This window comes from Danio aesculapii, chromosome 18, assembly GCF_903798145.1.
Source record: "Danio aesculapii chromosome 18, fDanAes4.1, whole genome shotgun sequence".
Classification (NCBI taxonomy): Eukaryota; Metazoa; Chordata; class Actinopteri; order Cypriniformes; family Danionidae; genus Danio; species Danio aesculapii.
In genome coordinates this window covers 23677817-23700316 of record NC_079452.1, presented here as the reverse complement: position 1 = coordinate 23700316, position 22500 = coordinate 23677817, and the positions used below count along the sequence as shown (strand labels likewise).

Below are 22500 nucleotides of genomic sequence, written 5' to 3'. Positions count from 1 at the left end.
CTCAGAGGCGCTGTGTTTTACACTGTATTCATATATTCACTGCTCCTCCGCTGTCATTGGTCATCAGCGTCACTGCTCATTTGCATGAATCCCGCTCTGCTTTAATGATGTGTTTCTCTGAACACCGCTCGCCTTCAGCACTACCCTCACTCATGCAGTTTAACCTTCATTAATCAGTAAATCCTTCTGTCCTCATTATGTGTAATATTACACACTGTAAACATCAGACAACTAAATCTGGAGGATTCCAAAACACTGGCTCATTTGCATAAAACACTCCCACCATCTCCATATAAGGATTTATTAAACACAAGTCAGCATTTGGCAGAGATTTTATAGAGTTTAAAAGCAGAGGAAATGCAGAGAACGTTCATTAATGATGCAGATCACTTCAGGGAAAATAAGAAGACTGAATTACACATGATATTCATTATTATGCATAATAAATCTAGATATTTAAATGAGAATCAAAGGCTTTTCTGAGCTGTGTGTTTCAGACTAATTCAAGTATTAAGAGTTATATTAAGTGTATAAATGTAGAGTTTTGAAGCATAACAGCAAAACAGAAAGATTTCAGATGATGATTAATGAGTGTTTTGGTCCAAATGTGGTCCTTTAATAATATATCAGTAAATGTTTTCTGTAATTAATAATGAACTCACTGAGTCTGTTTGATTCTGTAAATGTGTGTAAATATAAATTGAGTTGTTTTAATGTCTGGCTCTGCTAATAACTAACATTTAAAGCTCCTGTGAGATGATAATAGAGTATAATAGATGTCAGTATCAGTAGTGTTGAGGATATCTCTGATCTAGAGTCTCCAAAACTGATCAAACTCACTATATAAAGCTGATATAAACATCTATAGTCTGCGCTTTGTCTCTTAGTCGGAACGCTATTGGTGGATTTTTAAAGGGGAGGAGCTATTGTATGCCCCGCCCTCTTCACTTTTCAGATTTTGCCAAACATCCAATAAGAGTGCAGATTTCACTGGATTCTGACTAAACCCAAGAATAACCCAGAGAATAACCCAGATTAACAGTCGATCAACTGTTTCTGTGCATCTGTAGTGTTGTAGTTTGACTCTGCATGTCATCAGTGTGTGTGTGCATGTGCGTGTGCGTGTGCGTGTGTGTGTGTGTGTGTGTGTGTGTGTGTGTGTGTGTGTGTGTGTTATAATCTTGCTGTTTCTCTTTTCAGATGGAGACGCTGGAGCAGCTGGTGGAGTGAGGAGCTGCTGAGCTTCATCATACACACACACACACACACACACACACACACACACACACACACACACACACACACACACACTCACACTCTCTCTCTCTCTCTCTTTCTGTGTCTGTGTTTGTGTTTCTGACTGACAAAGCACAGGATCATCATTATCATCATGATCTTCATCTTCACACTGCGACACTTTACTAAAACACACACACGCGCACACACGCACACGAGTGTCTAAATGATTCTTCAAGGGGCCTTAAATCAGCTGCTGTTGTGTTCGTCTCTCTCCTTTTATGATCATTTTATAGCGTAATGTTTGGATTATATTCCTAAAGCTGACGTCAGTGATTGAAGCAGCTTCTGGATCTGTGCTGCCTTCTCCTTTAATAAAGACTGATCTGAACACAGCACTGACTGAAGAGTGTGTTTGTGTGAGCAGAAACTGAACAGATCTCTCTGTTACCTTTGTAAGATGAGTGTTCAGTCAGGTTCAGGATCTGCAGCTCGGGCTGAAGTTGAACGATGATCCATTATTCCGAGTGTTGAACATCAGAGTTGGATGATTGACCAGGTAAACCGCTTCTCTTCTTCTGTTTAATGTTTGATTGTGAAATTGACTAGAACTGTCTGTCTCTGTCTCTCTCACTGTAAAACCTTTCACTTGGCTAAACTTACAAACTCAAGTTCACCAGCTGCCTGGAAAATGTGAGTCAACTCAACTCAACTCGGAGAGATTCTTGGTTTCAACTTAAAATGTTAAATATATCGTGAAGAAAGAGTCTCTATGAGTTGAGCTGACTCATTTTTTAAGGCAGCTGGGGAACTTGAGTTTGTAAGTTTAACCAAGTGATGTGTGTGTGTGTGTGTGTGTGTGTGTGTGTGTGTGTGTGTGTGTTACATCAGGAAATTAACCCCAGAACAGGTCTGAAATAAATGTGTAGTATCTAAAACAGAAAGCTTTCCTAATAGAAATCTAGATTGTTTGTAATATTCCAGCATGTAAAGAGGAGCGTCAGACGTGTGGTGTCCGCTATACTGTGTGATGATTGATGAAGTGCTGTCGCTGTGGTCAAACTTTAGTCTGATCTGACCCTGAAGCACTAAACTAAAGTTACACAGGAGGATATCAAATGAGTTAACATTACAGATGTATTCACTTTCCTTCAGCTTAGTCTCTTAATTAATCAGGGGTCGCCACAGTGGAATGAACCGACAACTTATCCAGCATATGTTTTACACAGCGGGTGCCATTCAGCTGCAACCCAGTAGTGGGAAACACCCACTCATTCACACACACTCATACACTACGGCCAGTTTAGTTGATCAGTGCCCCTATAGCGCATGTGTTTGGACTGTGGGGGAAACCGGAGCACCCGGAGGAAACCCACACCAACACAGGAGAACATGCAAACTCCACACAGAAACACCAACTGACCCAGCCGAGACTCAAACCAGTGACCTTCTTACTGTGAGGCCACAGTGTTAACAACTGCGCCACCGTGTCGCCCATTATAGATTTTTTTTAAATGTAAAACCTCATTATTAAGATATTAAAGTCAATGTTTAATGAAGATGTTTTGTCAATGTCCTACCGTAAATACAGCAGATCTTAATGTGTGATTAATTATGCGCATTTCAAAGAAATTAAATTAAACTTTAAAGGAGATTTTCTGAATATTTCTACATTTTTAACTCTCAGATTATTCAGATAAACCAGTCATTGATGGAGAGCTGATGTATTCATCTTTCAGGTTCAATGAACAACACATGACTCTTGTTTATGGCCACTAATATATTTCAGTTGTTCATAAACACGTCTGAGTTTTGTTCATGAAGATGTAAATGTTCATCTATTGACACACCTCAATCAAACATTTCACCTTTTACATCTCAAAGCAGACATTTATGCTAAAACGTTCAGTTTTTATTGCATTTTTGTACATATTTTGTTATTTACATAATATTTATGATCTTGTTTTGTTAGTATTTATTATTATGAACATAAATAAACAACATTACATGAACTGCATTACATTTAACTTTATTTATTTATAATGTAATGAGATCAAAATGAAATGTAATTTATGTAATTAATGTAAGATTGTTTTATTTAAATTTAACTGCTCTCTTTTTAGCTGATTAGATTATTCTTTTGGCTGGGTCAGTGTGTGTTTCTGTGTGGAGTTTGCATGTTCTCCCCGTGTTGGTGTGGGTTTGCTCTGGGTGCTCCGGTTTCCCCCACAGTCCAAACACATGCGCTATAGGGGAACTGATCAACTAAACTGGCCGTAGTGTATGAGTGTGTGTGTGTGTGTGTGAATGAGTGTGTATGGGTGTTTCCCAGTACTGGGTTGCAGCTGGAAGGGCATCAGCTGTGTAAAACATATGCTGGAATAGTTGTCGGTTCATTCCACTGTGGTGATCCCTGATTAATAAAGAGACTAAGCTGAAGGAAAATGAATGAGTTATTAGTTAATATCTGCGCTGAGCTGTATGTGATGCGCTGTTGTTCTCTGTGGTGTGGATCTGCTCTTAAATAAAACAAATTCAATATTAAAAAGTTGATTAAGATTATGATAATTATAAGTTACTAAATATACAAGTCTAAATTATATATGTAATCTCACCATGGATTATTAAAATGTATTGCCTGTATTGTCACCGGTGTGAAGTTTAGACTATTTATATTGTTTTAACAGGATGAAGTGTGTGTAGTAATGTCTTTTACAGTGTGTGTGTGTGTTAACTCTGCAGTGTGTGTGTGTGTTAACTCTGCAGTGTGTGTGTGTGTGTGTGTGTGTTAACTCTGCAGTGTGTGTGTGTGTTAACTCTGCAGTGTGTGTGTGTGTTAACTCTGCAGTGTGTGTGTGTGTGTGTGTGTGTTAACTCTGCAGTGTGTGTGTGTGTGTTAACTCTGCAGTGTGTGTGTGTTAACTCTGCAGTGTGTGTGTTTGATCTTCCCATTTTATTTATTTAGTTTTAGGATACTACAGAAAATATACTACAGACTGGTTATCTCATGGCAAATGATTAAGTTTGGCCTAATACATAAGGATAAAAGATATCTTATATAATGAATGATTTGATGTTATTATTAAAATTAAAATAAAGTGGTGTCTAAAGAAGAATTTGTGATGTATTTGAAGACATTCAGAGAGATGAAAAGCCAAAAAAGCAAGACATTTATATTCATCATTAGATGACTTTGGTTTCATATTTAGAGAACTTTAACTCCCCTGCTACTTAAGATTTTTAGCATTTGTTTTTTGTTAATTGTTTTGTTATTTTATTTATTTATTTATTGTATAATAACGAGGATGGAAAGATTGTGAATGAATGCAATCTGATTGTTATCTTTGTTATCTCAGTCTTTTGTGTAATTCTAAACAGTATTAATGCCTTTGTGTTCCTGTTCAAGCATTGTTAATAAAAAATAAATAATAATAATATTATTTATTTAAATTCCTCCACTGTGGCTCCGCCCCGCAGTGAAGCTCCGCCCCCCGGTGACTCAGCGGAGGGTCGGGCTCAGAGCCGCTCCGTCACGCCGCGTCAGTCCAGAGTCGCACAATTATGAAAGATCCACCTTCCGCTGGAGCTGCAGCGGACACACACGACTCCCAGCGCCGCCACCGCCACCGGGCTCACCATCCGCGGCTTCCCGAGCAGCACGGCGCCGGTAGATGGCTACACGCCCCGGAGCAGCGCCTCCACAGTCTGAACGGTGAAGAGAATGGTAGGAGCCGCCGTGTGTGTGGCGTTTCTTTGCTCTGCGTGTGTGTTGGTCTCTGACAGCTCGGGTCTCCGCGGCCCTCCGACACCGACAACCGGGCTGCAGGAGCCGCAGACCGGCGAGAGTCACCAGGAGAGCAGCTCCGTTAGCTTAGCGGTTCCCTATCTGAACACAGCCGGAAAACCGCTCTCCGGCGGCGGCTAAAACTCTAGCGAGGAGCCGCTGGAGCGGGGAGTCCTGCGGCGGTTACTGATAACGCGCTGTGTGTGTGTGTTTATGAGCGCAGTGAGAGTGTGTTTCTGTTCATTAATGCGGTGAAAGTGTGTTTACGCTCATTAATGCTGTCAGAATGTGTTTATGATCATTAATGCGCTGTTAATGTAACTTGACGCTGGTCTGTCAGTACTGCGGGGGCGCGCGTGGAAAGTCACGTGTCAAGCGCGCGCACGTTAAATCGAGTCGAACGGCGCGAGCGAGTTTCGCAGTGCGATTAATCGAGTGATATTGTGAAGTAATTCAGTGATATCGAGTGAGTGAGCTGCTCAGGTGACTTTTAAATGTCTCGTGGTATTATCAGATCTTTTCCACACAGATGTTTTGGTCTTGAGATAACGTTATGCTAGTTTTTCCATTGTGGCGTGTTAAATTGTTTGTTTACACATGTATATATGTCGGTGCCGGTAGCGCATTGGCTGTTACTGTTTATTTACAGTAGTAAAGTGTCAATAATCCAGGTGTTATGTTGTGTAAATGGCTCCTGCCATGTACTTGGTTTGACTGTTGTGACCCGTCCGCTGGTCATTCGACTGGACTGGTTTTACCTGCCGTTGAGCTGTGTTAGGGCCTTGTGTTAAATGTCGAGTCTAAACTCGTCGAGGTGACCCTTAAGACCTGAGGGTTTTGGGGCAGTCGTGTCTCGAAGCGAGTGAAGACTTGACGTGTTCCTGCACTGCACAGAGGATGTGTTTAGATCTCTGCGTTTCAGCTAATAACTCAAAACTTTGTGTTATGATGTCATTGACAAGACAACAGCGGCCTTTAAATCAGTAAAGGGTCAGTTCACCCAAAACTGAACATTTCCTTTCCATGTACTCACTCTGAAGTAGTCCGCTTAGATGAGTTTCTCTCTTCTGTTGAACACAAAGTGATTTTGAGCTGTGGCATCCATAATGGGTCATTTAATAGTAGTAAACATGTACATATGTGTGAACTATTCCTTTAACTCATTCAGCATCAGTTTTTAAAAGTGATATTATTCTGCAAGACACTTTTATATTTTATTACAGATCCACACGAACTTCAAAAATATGAATGAAAACTGCATTTCGCAAGCATTCCTTCAGATTTAGTTCATTATTGGGAACTATAAATCCAAATGTGAGTGAATAAGTATGTTGGTGTCGATTGAGTTGTAGAATCAGCTGTCTCTGTCTTTATTATCATTCTGAAAGCTTTCAATCTCTGCTGTTACACACTTTAAAGACCAACAACAAACACTTTAAACACTCTAATACATTGCAATGATGTGAGGTAAAGGATGAAATTGAAGAACCGCAAAAACTACAAACTCAAGCCCTGAATGAGGACGGGTGAGAGCTGAGTGACCTAAACTACTCTAACTCCTGAGAAAATAACACACACAAAAGAGTCTTCTGGGTCAGCGCACGTACCTATAGGTTGTGTGTAATCTGATTTAACTACACGACCTCTCGACGTCCTGCAGCTAAAAGAGAAGGAAAACAAAAGTCAACACAAACAGCAGGTTTCCAGTGCAGGCGGTGGATGAAGAGCCTCTGAAACACACAAGGAGAGATTCAGAGAAATGTGTCTGTGTTTCTGTTCACAGTATCAGAAGTTATTATATTTTTCAGAAGTTATCTTTTGTGTTTTATTGAAGAAAGAAACTCATACAGGTCAAGTAAATGAAGAGTTAATTTTGTTCACGTATTTGACTATTCACTTTGGGTATTCTTCAAATAAGTTGTGTGTGTTGATAGACGCTGATGATTTCAGAGAGCACATCATCCGCAGGTGAAAGATCAATACAGCGAGTGGTGGAACCTGTTTAATTACAGCTGCTAATATGTAAATGAGAGAAACCTGTGGCAGTGATGTATTCACTTCTGTACTGTTTGATTTGTCATGTTTATATTTCACCGGCATTCACAGCTCTGCTGGTTATGGTGATTGTGATGATAGTGATGGTTATGATTGTGATGGTTTTGATGGTGATGGTTTTGATTATGATGTAGTGTTGGTGATGAATGTGAGTATGGTGGTTTTGATGGTTATGATTATGATAGTGATGGTTATGATTGTGATGTAATGTTGGTGATGAATGTGATGATTTTGATGGTTATGATTATGATGGTGATGGTTTTTATTATGATGTAATGCTGGTGATGATTGTGATGATTTTGATGGTTATGATTATGATGTAGTATTGGGAATGAATGTGAGTATGATGGTTTTGATGGTGATGATGATTGTGATGATTTGATGGTTATGATTGTGATGTTGGTGATGAATATGAGTATGATGGTTATGAGTGTGATGTAATGTTGGTGATGAATGTGATGATTTGATGGTTATGATTGTGATGTTGGTGATGAATATGAGTATGATGGTTATGAGTGTGATGTAATGTTGGTGATGAATGTGATGATTTGATGGTTATGTTTATGATGTAATGTTGGGGATGAATGTGAGTATGGTGGTTTTGATGGTAAGGATGGTGATGGTGATGATGATTGTGATGGTTATGATTGTGATGTTGGTGATGAATATGATTGTTTTACTGGTTATGATTAAGATGTAGTGTTGGGGATGAATGTGAGTATGATGGTTTTGATGGTGATGATAATTGTGATGATTTGATGGTTATGATTGTGACGTGATGTTGGTGATGAATGTGAGTATGGTGGTTTTGATGGTGATGATTGTGATTGTGATGGTGATGATAATTGTGATAATTTGATGGTTATGATTGTGATGTAATGTTGGTAATGAATGTGATGATTTTGATGGTTATGTTTAAGATGGTGATGATGATTGTGATGATTTTGATGGTTATGATTATGATTGTGATGTAATGTTGGTGATGAATGTGATGATTTTGATGGTTATGATTATGATGGTGATGGTTTTTATTATGATGTAATGCTGGTGATGATTGTGATGATTTTGATGGTTATGATTATGATGTAGTATTGGGAATGAATGTGAGTATGATGGTTTTGATGGTGATGATGATTGTGATGATTTGATTGGTAATGAATGTGATGATTTTGATGGTTATGTTTAAGATGGTGATGATGATTGTGATGATTTTGATGGTTATGATTATGATTGTGATGTAATGTTGGTAATGATTTTGATGATTATGTTTATGATGGTGATGATGATTTTGATGATTTTGAATGATATAATGTTGGTGATGAATGTGATGATTTTGATGGTTATGTTTATGATGATGGTGATAATTGTGATGATTTTGATGGTTTTGATTATGATGTAATGTTGGTGATGAATGTGATTATTTTGATGGTTATGTTTATGATGGTGATGATTGTGATGGTTTTGATGGTTTTGATTATGATGTAATGTTGGTGACGAATGTGATTATTTTGATGGTTATGTTTATGATGGTGATGATTGTGATGGTTTTGATGGTTTTGATTATGATGTAATGTTGGTGATGAATGTGATGATTTTGATGGTTATGTTTATGATGGTGATGGTTTTGATGGTTTTGATTATGATGTAATGTTGGTGATGAATGTGATGATTTTGATGGTTATGTTTATGATGGTGATGGTTTTGATGGTTTTGATTATGATGTAATGTTGGTGATGAATGTGATGATTTTGATGGTTATGTTTATGATGGTGATGATGATTGTGATTATTTTGATGGTGATTATTGTGATGTAATATTGGTAATGAATGTGATGATTTTGATGATTATGTTTATGATGGTGATGATGATTGTGATGGTTATGATTATGATGTAGTGTTGGGGATGAATGTGAGGATGGTGATGTTGATAATGATGATGAAGATGGTGGTGATTATGATGGTAATGGTTTTGATAATGATGTAATGTTGGTTATGAATGTGATGATTTTGATGGGTATGTTTATGATGGTGATGATTGTGATGGTTTTAATTATGATGTAATGTTGGTGATGAATGTGATGATTTTGATGGGTATGTTTATGATGGTGATGATGGCGATGATGATTGTGATGATTTTGATGGTGATTATTGTGATGTAATATTGGTAATGAATGTGATGATTTTGATGGTTATGTTTAAGATGGTGATGATGATTTTGATGGTGATGGTTTTGATTATGATGTAATTTTGGTGATGATTGTGATAATTTTGATTGCTATGATTACGATGTAATGTTGGTGATGAAGTCGAGTATGGTGATTATGATGGTAATGATTTTGATTGATGTAATGTTGGTGATGAATGCGAGTATGTTGATTTTGATGGTTGCGATTATTATTATAGTGATGAGTTTGATTGATGTAATGTTGGTGATGAATTTGATAGTTATGATTATGATGTGATGATTATTGTAAATTATTTTGATGGTGATGAAAATAGTGATGGTTGTGATGCTTATGATAGTGATGTTAATAATAATAGTGATCATCATGGTGATGATTATAATAGTAATAAAGATGGTGATGGTGATGAGGACTATGATAATGATGGTAGTTATACTGGTAATGATGTTAGAGATTATGATAGTTATGGTGATGATTAGATTATGACAATATAATGGTCATAATTATGATCACAATGATTATGATGGTAATGACGATAATGATAGAGATTGTGATAATTATGATGGGAATGATACTGGTGAAGATTATGATGGTGATGATTGTAATGTGATGATTATGGTGGCAATGATTATGATGGTGTTATAATAGTGATGATTATGATGCAATGATTATGGTGGTGATAATCTTGATGATGATTATGATGGTGATGGTAATGATACTGGAGATGATGATGATGTTGATGATTATGATGATGATGATGGTGGTGATTATTATAGTGATGGTGATGACTATGGTGTGATGGTGATGATTATGATTTGATGATGAGGGTGATTATTATGTGTTGGTGATGATGGATATGGTCATGGTGATGATTATGATGTAATGATGCTGCTAATTATGATAGTGACTGTGATGATTAAGATGGTGGTGATTATGAAGTGATGATTATGATGTGGTGATGATCATTGTGATGATTACAATGCGTTTATGATGGTGATGGTCATGATGTGATGATGCTGGTGGTGATGATTATGATAATGATATTGATGATTATGATGGGGATTTATTTAGATGTGATGATGATGGTGGTGATAGTGATAATTATGATGTGGTGATGATGATGATTATGTGTTGATGGTGGTGACTATGATGTGATGATGGTGATGATTGTGATGATTATAATGGAGGTGATTATGGTGGTGATGATAGTGGTGATGGTGATGCTTATGATGTGATGTTGGTTATGATTGTGATGATTGTAATGATGATAATTGTGATGGTGATAGTGATGATTTTGATGTGATGATGATGATGGTGGTGATGGTGATGATTATGATCTGTTGATAATGAGGATGATGATGATTGTGGTGATTATTATGATGGTGGTGATTATGATGGAGATGATTATGACGTGGTGATGAAGATGATTGTTATGGTGGTGATTAATTATGATGATAATGTTGATAATTCTGGTGGTGATGATTATGACAGTGATGATGATGATGAAGATGCTGATGATGATAATGGTAATCTGCCTATGTGAACATGAGTTGTCCACCCTTTGCTCCATGTTTCTGAACTGAGCAGTAGTAAAGTGTCTTGAGTTTAATGTGTGAGATGTAAAGGTGATAGACCTCCAGACAGGCAATATATTCAGAATCACTTCTGACGCTTCATAATCAGCAGGTAAATATCAGAACTGTCAGCGCTTAATCTGACGCACCTCTGCTTTAATAACTCACTGTTCTAGAGGATTTCTGCTCTGATACAGATAGTGGGAGAGACTGTGAGTTATTTCTTCATAGGAAACTTAAGAGAGTCACATGCTGGAGATTACTGTAATACCAGCCCTGAACAAAGAGAGAGAGAGAGAGTCTAATCCACTCTTACTGTGAGTGGCTGAACTCTGTGTTAAATATGAGATTCAGCAGTTTGACTCAAACACTGTATTTATGATCTGATAGAAATCGCAGAAGTGTGTGTGTGTGTGCGCGTGCGTGCGTGTGTGTGTGTGTGTGCGTGTGTGTGTGTGTGGGAAGAAATCTTCCTTCAGGCCCATTCAGTGACACACTTGATTGAAAAAATCTTTCTTGCAGCAAATTCTGCAGTGTTTTTGTATTTATGTCGTCATTCTTTGCATTTGTTTGAATCCATTATAATTACCATCATATATTAAAGCATTACTTTATTTACGTAGTGCACTGTGTGTGTGAGTGTGTGTGTGTGTGTGTGTTTACGCTGTGTTTGTCAAAGCAGGTGCTTTGGCTAATTCAGTGCTGTTTTAAGTGATATCAGTCTCTCTTTCTCTCTCTCACACACACACACACACACACACACAGGTGAAGGACAATCAAATGTTTGACCCACTTTCATAAAGTATTTAATCAGTAATTGAGAGCAGATTCTTTCCATATGAGAGGCAGTATACTGTAATAACTCCATTTAGGCACTCATAAAACAATTACAAATGCAGTCAAAATATTATTATTATTATTATTATTATTATTTAATATTATATTAAAATAGCTATTTTCAGTTTATGTCCTGTAAAACTGAAGTTTTAGCATATCATTAGCATAATTTCTCTATTTTTCAGTCACATGATCCTTCAGAAAATATGCTAATATTATTATTTGATGATCAATACATATTTATGAGGGTTATCATAAGTGTTGAAACATATTTCAGCAACACAAGCCTTTTCATGTATTTACTCTCCAGATTTTCAAATGAACGAAGCAGAATTTACGTTTACAGTAATACTTTTTCATAATTTATATGAGCACATTATACTCTATTGACAGACACATGAAGAACAGCATTGGAAGTCATAACATTAAAAATAAAGTGTTTACATTTAACTTTTATTTAACAAGTTTTTAAAATTATTTTTATTTATTTTAATTATTATTTTTTATTTATTTATTTTATGTGGTAGTCTTTGTTTATGTGTTTATGTTTTCCTTCACTCAGCGGTTTGTGTTTTAGGTGATTCAGAGGCGTTGACCCCTGCTGTGACCTCTGACCCCTGGCTCACTATGTGTGTGGTTATTGTGTGGCTCTGTGCTTGTGTTGTTTGTGATTGTGTGTGGGTTATGTGTGTGCGTTGCACTGCAGATGAAGGTGTAGTGAATCTGTGCAGGTGTGTGTGTTTACAGTGCTCAGCATAAATGAGTACACCTTCTTCATATGGACAAGATGAAAGGTCCATCATTTCCTGTTTATCATAGTGGAGTCACAAAAATACAGTGTTTATTGTAGTATTTACTGCATAAAATCATAATTTCTGATGGCAATATTATACTCCATTATGAGGATGCAGACAGAAAGATGAAGCACAGCATCATGAGAAAGCTGCAGGATTAAATGTGCAATGGTTACACTTTGCATGTTGTTTAGTGATTTTATTTTTATGTTGAGCCTGTAATTATTAATTATATATATATATATATAAATATTTAATTTCATTAGTATTTGTTTTAAGCATTCATTCATTTTCCTTCAGCTTAGTCCCTTTATTCATCAGGTGTCGCCACAGCGGAATGAACCGCCAACTATTCCAGCATATGTTTTACACAGCGGATGCCCTTCCAGCTGCAACCCAGTAGTGGGAAACACCCACCCACACACACACACACACACACACACTACGGCCAATTTAGCTGACCAATTCCCCTACAGCGCATGTGTTTGGACTGTGGGGGAAACCGGAGCACCCGGAGGAAACCCACACCAACACGGGGAGAACATGCAAACTCCACATGTGGTCAGTCTATATAAACTATTGATGGACTGACATTACTGAAGTGGCTCTATATTGTGAGATGAGAATCGGTCACCCAGCACTAGTGTGTGTTATCTGTGACTGCTTCATAAAGTCAGTGCTGTTATCTCTGTGTGTGTGTGTGTGTGTGTGTGTTTATGGCGGTTTGAGAGCTGTGTTCTACATGTGTTTTATCAGCAGTGCCCATATCTATGCTCTGTGTGTCATTTCTCCTCAATAATGTTAATGTGAAGCCGTTATCATCAGCTGAAGGTGTAAAGTTTGCAGTGTGTGTTCAGTGTGTGTTCAGTGTGCATGCAGTCGCTGTCAGCCTGACGGATACACACATCTCCATCTACAGTTTACAGTTTTATAGGGAATCATTGGATGATGAGCAATTCTGCAGCTCCATCAGTAGGTCAGGGGTTCGATTCACAAAATGTATCCTCAGTGTGTGCTTCATCTAGAACTCCACATCTAGAATCCTCTTAGTCTATGCTGACATTATCTTCAGCAGCTCAAACACTCTAATGGCTAATGGACAGACGGCTGCTTCTCACTCAGGGCTGTTGTTTATGCTAATGAGATGGAGAGATGGGCACTAGTGGGCGGGGCTTTCCCCCTCTGATGACACGTACAAAGAGAGAATGTCAATCAAAGTCTGATTAGAATAAACATAATTAATTCATGTTGATCATTAGAGGCTGGAGATATTCACACACTGCTGACACACGCACACACACACACACACACACACACACACACACACACACACACACACACACACACACACACACAACCGGGTTTAAACCCCTTATTAAAGTCATTCAGGCAAAATAGGTGCCCTTTAAGTGCAGTCTTTGTTAACTTAATCTCAGTCAAAGTCAGCTTTATTTGCTATTGGCATGACTGTCAAATATAACAGTGATGCTAAAGCAATAACAATAAGCATATACAATATATGCTTATAGATATATACAATATCTCTCTCTCTCTCTCTCTCTCTCTCTCGGGTTTTCTAATATTGTGGTTGTCGGTCAGCATCATTAATCACTGCTGGAGTCTCTGTGCTCCGTTCAGTGTTAGCCAGTCTCTCTCTCTCTCTCTGTTTCTCTGTATAGTATCTCTCTCTCTCTCTCTCTCTCTCTTTCTCTCTGTCATGTTTCTGTATTCTCTGCTGCGTCAGAAGGATGAAGATGAGGAGTTTCAGGTAGACTCTTCCTCTGTTTTCTGTGTTTCTGTGTTTAATTCTCTGATTTGGGCTGCTGCGAATGGAAAGGAACTCTGGGAAATTTAATTAAAAGTCCCTGGTGTTAAATCTGTCTGACGGCGAGCAGCCTGTAGCCTCAGAGAGACTGCTTAAAGTCACAGAGAAGTTTGCTGTTTATCTGATCCTGGTGTGTTTAACTTCAGTTTTCTGTCACATGTAAGCTGATTTAACTTCAGGCTTTCTTTAGTGGATAATCACAGGTGTTTTAATATTGTCTGAAGCCTGTGTGTCATTACTGCAACCAGCGTTCATTAAGTGTGTATATATGAAAAATTACTTTATTTCAGTGTCTGTGCAGAATCCAGAGTACTGCTTATGTTCCTTTATCACATCATGCTGAAAATACACTCGCCGGCCACTTTATTAGGTACACCTCTCCAGCTGCTCGTAGGGCTGCTCGATTTTGGGAAAAATCATAATCAAGATTGTTTTGGTCATAATTATAATCACGATTATTCAAAGCGATTATCAGTTGAAGTCAATTATTCACCCTCCTTTTGAATTGTTTTTAAAATAAATATTTCCCAAATTATGTTTAACACAGCAAGAAATTTTAACAGTATTTCCTCTAATATTCGTTCTTCTGGAGAAAGTCTTATTTGTTTTATTTTGGCTAGAATAAAAGCAGCTTTAAATATTTTAAACCTATTTTAAGGTCAATATTATTAGCCCCCTTAAGCAATAAGTATTTTTGATGGTCTGCAACAGAAACTACTGCTATACAAACACTTGCCTAATTACCCTAATTAAGCCTTTAAATCTCTTTAATCTGAATGCTTGTATTTTGAAAAATATCTGGTAAAATATTATTTACTGTCATCATGGCAAAGATAAAAGAAATCAGTTATTAGAGATGAGTTATTAACACTGTTATGATCAGAAATGGGTTGAAAAAAATCTTCTTTCCATTAAACCGAGATTGGGGGAAAAGGGTCGCTAATAATTGAGGAGGGCTAATAATTCTGACTTTAACTGCATATATAGAGTTATTTTCCTCCCTGCAAAGTAAAGAGAAATAAATACAATATAATAAAGATATGAAGCAGACTGGGCTTTAAGCATCTTCACTGTAAGAAAAACACTTGAGCTGCAGCAGTCCTTCAGGCGAGAGCAGTGAGGGGTTTTCTCCTCTTGTTGTTTGATTAATGAAAACAGGCGGCAGCAGGAATATTGCGCGCTGTCTCTTTAACGGTTTCCCTTTTTAACGTGTCTGTTGATTCTCAACTCGTGTATCACACAAATAAGGGTTAATATGAATGATCTCTAAACACCGCGTTTTGACGCCTTTTGACCATTAAAGCGCTCGCGTTAAGATGACTTTAGATGTGTGTGTTCTGCTCGTCTCAGTGTGCGAATGAGACCGAATGCTGACCGCATGCTTTGTGTGTGTGCTGCATGCGGTCTCGTTCGCACTTTTAAAACATGAATCAATGAATGATGAGCGTCCCGTGCTGCAAACGTTCCATTACAGCACATGCTTTTAGTCATTTCCATGTGAAGCTGAGCTTTGCAGAGCAACAAATGTGTACAACTGGAAAGGGGCCAGTATATGATGCAATAATCGTTTATCTCAATTAATGCTTTCTCATAATCGTTAGAAGCCAAAATCGTCAGGGCCAATCACATTGCAGCAGCTCACTGCATGTAGACATGGTCAAGAGGATCTGCTGCAGGTCAAAGCGAGCATCAGAATGGGGAAGAAAGGGGATTTAAGAGACGCTGAACGTGGCATGGTTGTTGGTGCCCGACGGGCTGCTCTGAGTATTTCAGAAACTGCTGATCTACTGGGATTTTCACGCACAACCATCTCTAGGGTTTACAGAGAATGGTCCGACAAAGAGGAAATATCCAGTGAGCGGCAGTTCTGTGGGCGCAAATGCCTTGTTGATGCCAGAGGTCAGAGGAGAATGGCCAGACTGGTTCCAGCTGATAGAAAGGCAACAGTAACTCAAATAAGCACTCGTTACAACCGAGGTCTGCAGAAGAGCATCTCTGAACACACAACACGTCCAACCTTGAGGCGGATGGGCTACAGCAGCAGAAGACCACACCGGGTGCCGCTCCTGTCAGCTAAGAACAGGAAACTGAGGCTACAATTCACACAGGCTCACCAAAACTGGACAATAGAAGATTGGAGAAACGTTGCCTGGTCTGATGAGTCTCCATTTCTGCTGACACATTCAGATGCTCGGCTCACAATTTGGCCTCAACAACATGAAAGCATGGATCCATCCTGCCTTGTATCAGCGGTTCAGGCTGCTGGTGGTGGTGTAATGGTGTGGGGGAGATTCTCTTTGGGTCCATTAGTACCAATTGAGCATGGTGTCAACGCCACAGCCTACCTGAGTATTGTTCTGACCATGTCCATCCCTTTATGAGCACAGTGTCTCCATCTTCTGATGGCTACTTCCAGCAGGATAACGCACCATGTCATAAAGCACCAATCATCTCAGACTGGTTTCTTGGACATGACAATGAGTTCACTGTACTCAAATGGCCTCCACAGTCACCAGAGCTCAATCCAATAGAGCACCTTTGGGATGTGGTGGAACGGGAGATTGGCATCATGGATGTGCAGCTGACAAATCTGCCGCACTTTGAAATCTGATTATTATGTTTAAGCCATTTGCAAATTGTTTTATCACTAAAACAAGACTATATTTGTACTCGTCTAAACGCTTCTTGATTTAAGAATTTGTAGATATTTGGACTAGAAACCAGACAAAACAGCTAGACAAAAGCAGGAGAAGCATTTCTGCAGGGTGTTATTTTAAATGCTTGTTTAAGTTAACCCTGAATATGATGAAGATGTGTGTGAGCTCGGTCTCCTCTTTAATAGATGTTGAGACACTGCTCTTTCTCCTCCACTGGGCGTTTCTGGAAATCAGATATCTGTGTGTGTGTGTGTGTGTGTGTGTGTGTGTGTGTGTGTGTGTGTGTGTGTGTGTGTGTGTGTGTGTGTGTGTGTGTGTATAATCTGCAGTGTGTGTTTCTGCAGTTATTATGGTAAAGCTGATGATGATCGTGCTGGAGTTACTCTCCGTCTGCTGCTTTTACACACTGATATAGCTATATTTATGTAGACCTGCTGGAGTCTGAACAACTCAAACACCAACCAGAGATTCACTAAACATTCCTCACTGTACCTTCATCTCCCTAACATACCTGAAGGAAAAGGTTTTGCATTTCTCAAAATTCCTATTAAAGCTTTTTCCATTCACTTAACACCCAGAAATGAACATCTACTCCTCCTCCAGTGGCTTTAAACCTGTTTGAGTTTCTTTATTCTGTTGAACACAAAAGAAGATCATTTGAAGAATGCTGGAAATCAGTAACTTCTGAAGGCATTTATCTTTCCTAATGAAGTCAATGGTTATCAACATTCTTCAAAACATCTTCTTTTGTGTTCAACGGAATAAAGAAACTCATACAGGTTTAAAACTAAAGGGAGAGTGAATGTTCATCTTCAGGTGAGGTGTGCGTGAGGATTTTACAAACATTCAGGCCTGAGAAACAACAGTCAGTATTATTGAATCATTTATAAAGTGAGGACTATGCAGTCTATGCAGACATGGTGGCTCAGTGGTTAGCACTATTGCCTCTCAGCAAGAAGGTCTCTGGTTCGAGTCCCGGCAGGGTCAGTTGGTGTTTCTGTGTGGAGTTTGCATGTTCTCCCCGTGTTGGCCTGGGTTTCCTCCGGATGCTTCTTGCAGCTGGAAGGGCATCTGCTGTGTAAAGCATATGCTGAAATAGTTGGTGGTTCACTCCGCTGTGGTAACCTTTGATGAATAAATGGAGTAAGCTGAAGGAAAATGAGTGAATGAATGGCTATGCAGTATTATTTTACACTTGATGATGTATTACTGTACCTGAATACTGTTAGACCTTTCAGAAAACACTCTTTCTTTCATTTTGACTGTGTTGATCTGTTCTTGTAGATGGTTTATTATATTTTATTATATTTTATGCATCTGCTGGAAAAGATGCTGCAATAAATATCGCAGAGAATAACCAAACATCACCGTTTAGTTTTGCAGTGTCCTGCAGCTGTATCCTCAAGTGTTTGGTATTCTCTATATTAACGGTGGCCGTGTGCATATTTACAGAAAGCCTGTAAGCGCAGTAGAGGAGTCAGTGTGGGAGTTATGAGCTCCTCCAGGTCTGCTCCAGATGCAGAGGTGTGTTAGTGATGGACAGTCAGCCTCATCCAGAAGTGTTTGCGTTACTGTAGGAGCCTCTCCACGCTCCACTACGGCTTATAGACCAGGACAACCCCTCAGAGCCCCGCTGGACTGCATCTGTCTTAGGGGTCGTTCACACTGAATGTGTTTTTCCCTTTCAGTGTGATGCTCTTCTGTTGTTTTTCAATCTAAACGAGTGAGTGAGTGATGTGTGTGTGTGTGTGTGTGTGTGTGTGTGTGTGTGTGTGTGTGTGTGTGTGTGTGTGTGTGTGTGTGTGTGTGTGTGTGACCGCGACCGCGCAGATGAGCGTTGTGTTTTCAGACTCTGTGTGAAGTTAGAAGATCTCCAACTTTCACATGCAGTGCAGCTCGCTGTCTATCACAGCAGTAGACCAATCAGAAGAGCTCAGAGGCGGAGTTTCATTGCAGGCACTCAGTGTGTGTGTGTGTGTGTCCGGACACCCTCCTGCTTTTTGCTGTGGTTGTTTTCAGCCCATTCCTGCTCTCGTTTCTAAAAGCAAAGACGTGTTGGCTGTGAGCGAGACCTTAGTGTCCTCATCTTTCCTCTAAATGTACGGCTGTGTCTCAAATCATCTACTACTGGAGTGTGTACTACACTACTGCAACTGGCTGTGGATAAATAATAATAATAATAATAAATTCAGTTTATAATGCGCTTTCCTCAAACGGTTAACATTTCATATGAAGTAGATTTTTTTTTACTAACATTAAATATGAATTAACCCTAATAAATTTGTAATGCACCTTTAAATGTAAGTGTACTACTCGGCCATTAGAAAAGTACGTTCAATACAGAATGAATGTGAGAAGTATGAATGGAATTCGGACGTTCTACATCCGCCATTTTGTCATGGTCACGTGACCTACCTGCGTCAGTAGTGTCGCTTCACTCCCATTAATGAATTCTCTCGCGGGGCATCATGGGATAGCGCAGTGTGCATGGGATGCGCACTTCAGAATCTCACCGGATGTAGTAAGTCATCCGGGTGCTTCTCGCATACTGATTTTCGAATTGTATGAATTTGGACATACTACTTGGCTCATATACTGATTTTAGCGGACTGTATAGTATGGAAGTATGCGGTTTCGGACGCAGCCACAGTGACGTCCTTAGATGAGGCCGGTGCTGATTGGCTGCCGTTGGTCACATGATTGAAATGCGGCTGCAGTGACTGGCTGAGAGTCTGACTGTTGTGTTGTGTAAGGCTGAGACCCCTCAGGGCCCGGAGCCTCCACACTACAGCCTCAAACACTCACATGACACCGATACTGTGTTTGCTCAGATTCTGTTCAGTGTGTGCGTGTGTGTGTGTGTGTGTGTGTGTGTGTGTTTTCATTCAGCTGGAGCTCCAATAGAGATATGGGTGGGTGTGTGTGAAAGAGAAAGTGTTTGAATTAGTGTGTGAGTGAGTGAGTGAGTTTGAATGAATAAATGTTTGTGTGTGTATATCAGGTGTGTGTGTGTGTGTGTGTGTGTGTGTGTGTGTGTGTGTGTGTGTGTGTGTGAGTGAGCTTGCATGAATATGTGTGTGTGTGTGTGTGTGTGTGTGTGTGAGTGAGCTTGCATGAATATATGTGTGTGTGTGTGTGTGTGTGTGTGTGTGTGTGTGTGTGTGTGTATATCAGGTGTGTGTGCTGTTCAGCAGTGAGCTCTCTGTCAATAAGAGACTCGGGGGTCTCAGACTGTAGATCAGGGGTCCCCAAACTTTTCTTATGAAGGGCCAAAAGCCAAACTGCATTGAGTCTAGTGGGCAGAAGGTAAATATAGTTGTCATGCAGGTAATTTGCTTAATTATTTAATAATGTTTTAAATGACTATAAAACACTGCGTTATTGAACTGCAACAGTGCGTTATTGACGTGAAACACAGAGGGCAGATGCTCTTGACAGCTCTGAAGGTCTTTAATAATGTAATAACACTAATACTGAAGGGGTGAAGGTGTTTTAGACCAGAACAACATCACAGATATTCTACAAATCTGCTGGATTATCATTCACACACACTCTTTCATCATCACATGATCTCTTATATCATCATCACATGACCTTATGAATGCTCATGCTGGAGTTAGTTCAGTAAAGTGTTTCCATCATGCACATCTTATCACCATTACAACTATAATAATTATTTACATTTCTCACACACACACACACACACACACACACACACACACACACACACACACACACACACACACACACACACACACACACACACACTGATGTCTGATGTTTTGCTCCTCATGTTTGTCTCCTGCAGTCCCAGAAGTCCTGGATCGAACACACTTTCACCAGGAGGGAATGTGTCTATATTCTGCCCGTGTCCAAGGATCCGCACAGGTACAGCCTCACCTGCTCTTCACTGGGCTTCACATTATTACTGGAGAACCAGAGCGTACATGGCAACCGCTCAACACCTTAGCAACCCTGAAGCACACACAGGTCACCATTGCAGAGGCTTCTCAGCTGTACTGATGGAAAGAACTACAATCCCAGAATGCACTGCCACTAATCCAGAATAAGACTGACTTAAAGGAACATGCAGATCTCTGGGGGATGTGTGTGTGTGCGTGTGTGTGTGTGTGTGTGCGTGTGTGTGCGCGTGTGTGTGTGTGTAGTGGGTCACATGATTAGCACAGTCTCTCTCACGTCTGATCTGTGTGTGTGTGTGTGTGTTCACAGATGCCTCCCAGGATGCCAGATCTGCCAGCAGCTTGTGCGGTGAGTGTGTATATGCACGTGTGTGTGTACTCATGTTTGCATGAGTGTGTGCCTAAATTTGTGTACATGTGTGTAGCTGAGTGTGTTCATGCACTTTTTTTATTCTATGTTGTGGGGACCCACAGGAAAAGTAATACCTGAGATTTTTACCTGTGTCTGTGCATGCGTGTACATGTGTGTGTGTGTGTGTGTGTGTGTGTGTGTGTTTACACAAGTTTATGCATGAGTGTGTGCAAAAGTATGTACCTGAGTGTATGCATGTCCGTTTGTGAATGAGTGTGCGTGCATGCGTGCGTTCGTGCGTGTGTGTGTGGCCTACAGTCCCCACTAGGGAACAAATAATTCATGAATGTGTGTATTTGGATGTGTGTGTGTGTGTGTAAATATGTGAATAAGTGCATGAATGTGTGTGTGTGTGTGTGCACTTGTTGATGCTACATTGTAGGGACTTACAATAAGGATAGTATTACCTGAGATTTTTGATTGATTGTGTGTGTGTGTGTGTGTGTGCGCAGGTGCTGCTGTGGGCGTCTGGTGCGTCAGCATGTGGGCTTCACAGCCACACTGGCAGTCAAATACTCGGAGGTGTCGGAGGAGCTGTCGGAGCTGGAGCAGTGGAGCGTGGAGAAACACACAGAGGAGAGTCCCACTGATGCTTACGGGGTCATCAACTTCCAGGGCGGATCACACTCATACAGGGCCAAGGTACACACACATATACACACACACACTCATATACACACACACACTCGCAATCAATCTCTCTCACACACTTGACTGGTGGTGTGTGATGTCAGTGTGTGCAGTGCTGTGATTGGCTGGCGGTGTGTGTGATGTCAGTGTGTGCAGCGCTGTGATTGGCTGGCGGTGTGTGATGTCAGTGTGTGCAGCGCTGTGATTGGCTGGCGGTGTGTGATGTCAGTGTGTGCAGCGCTGTGATTGGCTGGCGGTGTGTGTGATGTCAGTGTGTGCAGCGCTGTGATTGGCTGGCGGTGTGTGTGATGTCAGTGTGTGCAGCGCTGTGATTGGCTGGCGGTGTGTGTGATGTCAGTGTGTGCAGCGCTGTGATTGGCTGGCGGTGTGTGTGATGTCAGTGTGTGCAGCGCTGTGATTGGCCGGCGGTGTGATGTCAGTGTGTGCAGCGCTGTGATTGGCCGGCAGTGTGTGTGATGTCAGTGTGTGCAGCGCTGTGATTGGCTGGCGGTGTGTGTGATGTCAGTGTGTGCAGCGCTGTGATTGGCTGGCGGTGTGTGTGATGTCAGTGTGTGCAGCGATGTGATTGGCCGG

General features: G+C 40.1%; 2 protein-coding genes across 5 annotated transcripts in view; both read left to right on the top strand.

Annotated features, from left to right (window-relative positions):
• Positions 1–1631, top strand: part of zgc:123258 (uncharacterized protein LOC641502 homolog) — an 11831-nt gene extending 10200 nt beyond the window's left edge. For 2 of the 4 annotated variants that reach the window (XM_056478586.1, XM_056478583.1), the window contains 2 exons: positions 1201–1275; positions 1312–1631. In XM_056478586.1, coding sequence (XP_056334561.1) covers positions 1201–1230 — 30 coding nt within the window. In that variant the 3' untranslated portion in view covers positions 1231–1275; positions 1312–1631. Of the gene's footprint in view, positions 1–1200 lie in introns of all 4 variants that reach the window. The other 2 variants (XM_056478584.1, XM_056478582.1) reach the window with 1 other exon arrangement.
• A 3138-nt stretch (positions 1632–4769) lies between these two features.
• trpm7 (transient receptor potential cation channel, subfamily M, member 7) overlaps positions 4770–22500 on the top strand; it is a 73653-nt gene continuing 55922 nt past the window's right edge. Inside the window, 4 exon segments of the mRNA XM_056477874.1 lie at positions 4770–4960; positions 20753–20832; positions 21175–21213; positions 21729–21918. Coding sequence (XP_056333849.1) covers positions 4958–4960; positions 20753–20832; positions 21175–21213; positions 21729–21918 — 312 coding nt within the window. The 5' untranslated portion in view covers positions 4770–4957.